At 33.8% G+C, this 6278-nt stretch overlaps 1 protein-coding gene and 1 long non-coding RNA gene across 2 annotated transcripts; one reads left to right on the top strand and one right to left on the bottom strand.

The window, feature by feature from the left end:
* Positions 1–2257: 2257 nt before the first annotated feature.
* On the bottom strand, positions 2258–3847 carry LOC105949249 (inorganic pyrophosphatase 1). Its single transcript, XM_012972536.2, has 4 exons — positions 3609–3847; positions 3388–3509; positions 3055–3256; positions 2258–2787 (listed from the first exon to the last, which is right to left on the bottom strand). The coding sequence occupies exons 1-4, from the start codon at positions 3744–3746 to the stop codon at positions 2428–2430; spliced, it is 822 nt and encodes a 273-aa protein (XP_012827990.2). The 5' UTR covers positions 3747–3847; the 3' UTR covers positions 2258–2427.
* Positions 3848–4325: 478 nt separating this feature from the next.
* Positions 4326–6278, top strand: LOC148767948 (uncharacterized). The gene is made up of 2 exons (XR_016033371.1): positions 4326–4875; positions 5215–6278. It is a non-coding gene; the product is annotated as an uncharacterized LOC148767948 (long non-coding RNA).

Raw genomic sequence — 6278 nt, 5'->3', positions numbered from 1 at the left:
CAATATTTTAAAAAATCTCTACAAGTTATATAACATGAACAATAAAATTACAATTAATTATATTTAACTTCGATAATAAGTAAAATTCAAAATGCAAGACAATTAGCGGTGGTCGACAAATGATAAATATTACCCACGAGAAATGAGATTCAAAAAATAAAATAGTGAAAATAGGTAAATGAGAATAGACAAGATGGAAACGGATAGTTTGATAAATGAAATCCGAAATTATATATATATACATATATATATATATATATATATATATATATATATATATATATATATATATATATACGGGTCGGTTCTGGGTCGGTTCCAATAAGACCCGTAACCCGACCCAGAACCATCCGGTTCTAGAAACTTAAACCCATTACCCAACTCAAAACCATTTAGCTGACCCTGACCCGCCCCAAACGGGTCGGTTCCGGATCCAAGACCCGCCTAACCTGTACCCATTGCCATCTCTAATAATGAGAGGCAAGCCAAGAAATTTATACCCTACATTACCTCTTTCGATACTGAAATGCCAAAATCTCACACTAAAATTACTGAATCACGCACGCAATTAAAAATATTTCTCTCACTAAACTTGTTCACCCAAATTCAGATTTGTTATCTCCTTCCTCGCCTCTTTTCATTTTCACTTGTTTCCCACAAAATCACATGTAAAATCATGTCACGCATCAGAAAAGAACATCGCACACAGAACCATGGCAGATGCAATGGCTAGGGGTGTGGGGTCAGGGGGTGGGGGTGGGGTGGGGTGGGGGTGTGAGTTGGGTGGTGGTGCTGCTGGGCGGCGGGGTTTGGGTAGTGTGTGGGTTATTTTTTATTTTTTTCTTTCCTTTTTTTCTTTTAATTATTTATTTAATTAATGTTAATAATTATTTAATTATTAAACAAATATTAATTACTGTTCAATATTTTTAATATTAAAAATACTTGATATGAAATTTACTGTTTTGATTTTTTTTAATAAATATTGTAGTAATATTTATAAATATAAACAATACTAAATATTTTTAAAAAATGTTAATAATTTAAAATTATGTAAAAGATGTTTACGAAGATTCTTGAAATTATAGATCTAGTCTAAGATGATTTGTCGTACGAAAATACATAATTCATTCTCATTTTTGAGTGATTTTGGGAGAATTCCCTGAAGAGAGGAAGTGATAAAGAATAGATAGAGGTAGACAGAAAATTTTATAATTTTAGAGAGAGAAACGTTTTAATTTATGTGCGTGAGTTAGTAAGTTTCAGTGCGGGATTTAGCACACCTCCTTCGGATAGTAAGAGTTTGGCAGAGATCTCTTCGAATGATAGTAGGGGTAGCTTTAGAGAAAAGGACTTTAGATTTAGGCCAACAAATTTTTTGGCCAACTTCCAGAGAAAAAGAATCGAAGGGTATTTTTAAGATAGTTAATAGATTTGAAATTTGCTTTAGAAAAAATAATGCAGTCATCTAGAAAGCAAAGGATAAGAATAGCTGGACCAGATCAAAAAATTTATTATGCTTTCCATCAATAAGTTTAAAAGTAAGCATATTCAAGCAAGAGGATAAATAGATAAGGAGATATGGGGTCCCCTTGTCTAATTCCTCGACCACGCAATTGGGAAATTTATATAAAAGTAAGGAGTGTCGAGTAAAAGACCATTCCAGCTTATCATAAGCCTTCTCAATGTCGAGTTTAATAGCCATATAAGGGGTTTTAGCTTTAAATTTGTTCATTGTGTGAAGTAATTCACGAGCCATAATAATATTATCACCAATAAGCCGTTTTGGAACAAAAACATTTTGAAAAGGAGATATTAACTTATCCAAAAATGACCTAATACGATTAACCAAAATATTTGAAATTATTTTTGATACACCACATTACACAAACTAATTGGCCGAAAATGATTTAGATGGTAAGGATTGGTATTTTTAGGAATTATAAAACAATTCTAGTTTCATTTATGTAAAAGGGCAACATGCTAGATTAATCAATTTAAAATCCTCGTGACTGTTTACATATTCTCTTTCTTCTTAATATTTTGCCATTTTTCGATTATTTTCATTATAACTTGTTTTGCCGGAATTAAGATTAATTGATTTCTAAAACCGTTTTGATTGCGTTTACGCAAAAAATGATGACTATCGAATACTGCTGCACTATTGATGAAGCAGAAACTTTATCCGAAACTCAGATCCGTTTGATTTTCACCCATATGCGTTCCTATGTCGTAACTTGTAATATTAGCCAAAAAAAGGAAAAACCATTAATTTGATGAGCAAAAAACATACTCCATTTCTTCACAAAAAGACACCAAATCTTTACACACAAAAAAAAAAAAAAAGAGAGAGAGATGGGGCAAATTCCTGGCCTAATTTTGTTTTTGGCAATTTCCCTAAGTACATGAACATCATCTATTAAAATCCTAGTGATGAACTCTAAGGGGCGGGGAAAATGCCTCATGTGCTACCATTGGAATTGTCTCGAACTTGCAATCAACTGCAGATAACAGCTGAACTTCATTATTAGCCTCTTCAATCTTGATCTTCTCGATAAGCCCGATTAGAATCTGTTCTAACTCTTTCCCGTCAGTCCACTCGAATATTTCCGCCTTCAAGATCGCTCGATTTTCACATATCAATTTCCAAACCGGGAAATTCTTCCTTGGCATCATAAAATCTCCTTCTTTAAGCTTCAAACTCGGGCAAAAATCGCCTACACCGTCGCCTAGATATATCATCTTTTTCTTTCCTTCGTTCGCTTGAATCCTCTCTATTATCATACCCTTCATGCAAATTAAATAAATAGAATTAGTTCAAATGCTCTTTAGGGACTAGAAATTAATTAATGAGATTTAGTGGGGTCAATATAGAATAAATATTACAATCCAAAACCTTGAGTAATCCTGAAAAATGGGGATCATATTCCCGTATATTCTGGAGATAAAATATTTGCCTGATTTGAAGTCCTTTTTCCATGCAACTTGAGAGAGAGAGAGAGAGAGAGAGAGAGAGAGAGAGAGAGAGAGAGAGAGAGAGAGAGAGTAATATACCTTGCACATGTTTGGAGGGCAGAGATTACAACCATGGGGTGATGTAAGAAAATCAACGTAAGGTGAGATTATCAGCCTCCCTTCGCCATTAATAAAGCTCGGGTTCGAGTTTATTTCTGAGAAGCAGTTTCTTATTCCAAGATGATCAAGAATCGTCTCGATGAAAAACATGTTTGCATCACTCACTATCCTCAAATCACACCTGAATAAATAAAAATAAATTAATAAATTATTAGCCCAATAAATAGAGGGATTTTAAAATTTAAAAAAAAATAAAAAAAAAATTAATATAACATAAAAATCTTGAAAGAAAAAAGACAATAATAAACTCACCCTAAAGCATGGGCAGTCTTGATTGCAGGAACTACCCTATTATGTATAGGAACCCTCTTTAGGACATCCTTAATCTCCTCAATTGTCTTCCCATTTGCATGCATCTCTTTCATCATCCTCTCCTATATTTTTATTTTTTATTTTTAAAAACAATTAATAAATCCAATAAATATTACAAAAATATGAAATTCGAAAAAAGAAAAAAAAAATCAACAACTCACCATTAGTGAATTCCACGGCATGGTGGGAAGAAGCTCGTTGAACAAATCGGTGGCGCCAAGTTCATCCACCACCCAATTATCGCTATCCACCTCGATTATTGTCTTGTCGAAATCCAAAATCACCATAATTCCGGCCATCGGACTTTTTATTTTTAATAATAATAATTTGATGTAACAGCTAAGAAATTCTTTAGGTTTTTTCGTTTGTAGTAGTATGTGTTGAAGAATTAAGGTAAATATATATATAGGAATGGGTAGTGCAAAGAACCTAGTTAGAATACAAATGGAACACAAAAAGGATGTGAATTTTATTAGATGCCAATGGAATATTATTATGCAGTACATGTTTTTGTGGTGAATTAAAAGCAAGGCAGTTCAAATTGCTCTGTTGTTTAAATTAAGCCGTTGGATCTGGCTAGATTGGGGGTTTGGTGAATGATCGGACGGTGCTCATTTAGTAGGGAGATTTATTGGTAATGTTAATATGCATGCGGCAACTAGGGAATATTCCATGGGAATTTGAAACAGAATATTTGTAATTCTTTTTGTTGCCCCTAGGGGCAATGTTGTAATTCTACTTTTATTTTACTGTTCTTTGCTGCACATTTGCACACGTCCAACTTCTCTCCTAACTTATCCCGTCCACCAATGGAAAATTAGATGCTACATGTGATTATTTATATTGGTTTATATTGGGTGGATTTGGACCGTAAAATTATGCATAACACATATATTTATATGGGGGAAATGAGGGATAGCCCCCTAGTTTTGAAAATATATATGGGTAGACCCAATTGATTTTTCTTCCCTAGTCAAAAACTCAAATTCTAATCTTAATTTGATAGAACCCCTAGACAAATTGAAATACCTGTTTTACTCTTTTATTTTCAATTTAATAAATACCATATTTCCTAAATTTCTCTATCATCCGTCTCACACCCACCAAACCCCACATCTCTCCCCCTCTCTCTCTCCCCCTTTCTTTCTCTCTCTCCATCTCCTCCTCTCTCGTCAGATCTGTCCGCTCCCCACCGCCTTTCGCCGCCAGCCGCTGCTCCCCACTACCTTCCGTCGTCGGCTGCTGTCCCCTCACCGCATTCCGACGCTGCTCCCCGCCGTTTTTCGCCGTCAGCCGGTGCTCCTCGTTGCCTTCCGTCGCCGGTTGCTGCCCCCTGGCCTCACGGCTTTCCGCCGCTGCTCCCCACAGACTTTTGTTGCCAGCTGCTGCCCCGCCGCCCGCCGCTGCGACATTGAGTTGATCCCGACGGTATGTGAAATATGCTGCTTGTGCCTAAAACCTAATCAATATATATATATATATATATATATATATATATATATATATATATATATATATTATATGTTCTGTTCTTGGAAGGGCTTTAATTATTATGGTTTTATATTATGAATGTGTTCAGAGATTGTTGATTTAAATAGTGGGAATTTGCTATTTTGATGAGATGAAAGATGTTCCTTCTGGTAGTATATATATACCAATTTTTTTTTTTAAACCAAATTATTTTGAAATTCATTTGAGTCAAACAATATATAAGCTAAAAGTAAATAAATAAATTAAAATTAAAACTCACTTGAACGTTTTTGGTAGGGACGTAAGGAGTGTCCCAACTGGAACCTTGTGTGCCATGTGGAAGGATTCGAACCTGGTTCTAGATACTTCGAGAGGCTTAGTAGGTGAAATCCGGGTGACCCATTCAATTACATAATTAAGTAATTTAGTTACTAAATCATTTACTTATGATTAACTATTTACATAGATTTGACATAATTTAATTACTCTGGTTAATGGTTAATGGTTAATGATATGATGTAGTTTGTGTGAATTTTCCCCAACCGATGATATCCACTCAATGTTTTTGTGCTAGTATTTGTCACCATTGAATTCATGTATAAAAGGTCTGATAGATGTATGAACTATCTCTAATAGTTATGATTTTGATAGTATTGTGAAACCAGTCCAAGATTGAGAGCAATATATAAGTTTATTTAGATAGATTATAGATGTATGAATTCATTGATTCCACGTCTTAATGATCCAGCACATGTAAATACATGTAGTAATATATAGTAACATATAGTAACATTTAGTAACATTTGCATGTGACTGTGTATTTGATTTGTTTTTATTGGCTCTGAGTTGATTTATAATGTAAATATGTAAACTGAACTTGATTTTTTGTTACATGTCTCGGTGTTTAAACAACTTTTAGCACTATTTTTTTGTCGAGAGAACATGGTGTTCGTCAATTCAAAATAGTTCTTTTGCGATAGATCGGAGTTGCTGTCGTGTTGAAAAGTGGGATTTGGAGCTATAAATACAAACTACACTATATATGACTATACTTTTATAGATAGCCACATGTAGTCATATACATGTAGTCATATATAGTCACATGTAGTCATATACATGTAGTCATATATAGTCACATGTAGTCATATACATGTAGTTATATTTAGTCACATGTAGTCATATATAGTCACATATTGTCATATAGATATAGTCATATATATTCACATGTAGTTATATATAGTCATATATAAGTTATGTGGTGATTCTGATGTATAGTGATGTTGATGATTGCATTTTTTCAATTTTTTGTTGGCTGTGAATTGATTTATAATATCATTATTCAAATTTTGAATTTTGTTGGA

This window comes from Erythranthe guttata, chromosome 9 (assembly GCF_056151865.1).
Source record: "Erythranthe guttata isolate IM_541 chromosome 9, IM_541, whole genome shotgun sequence".
Taxonomy (NCBI): Eukaryota; Viridiplantae; Streptophyta; class Magnoliopsida; order Lamiales; family Phrymaceae; genus Erythranthe; species Erythranthe guttata.
Note: the sequence above shows the minus strand (reverse complement) of the source record. Positions and strands in the feature narration are given on the sequence as shown.

Coding starts and splice junctions, on each gene's coding strand:
- LOC105949249 (XM_012972536.2), bottom strand. CDS start 3,746: ATGGCCGGAATTATGGTGATTTTGGATTTCGACAAGACAATAATCGAG. Junction 3,510..3,608: donor TGCCGTGGAATTCACTAATG/GTGAGTTGTTGA, acceptor ATAAAAATATAG/GAGAGGATGATGAAAGAGAT. Junction 2,788..3,054: donor GCCCTCCAAACATGTGCAAG/GTATATTACTCT, acceptor ATTTGCATGAAG/GGTATGATAATAGAGAGGAT.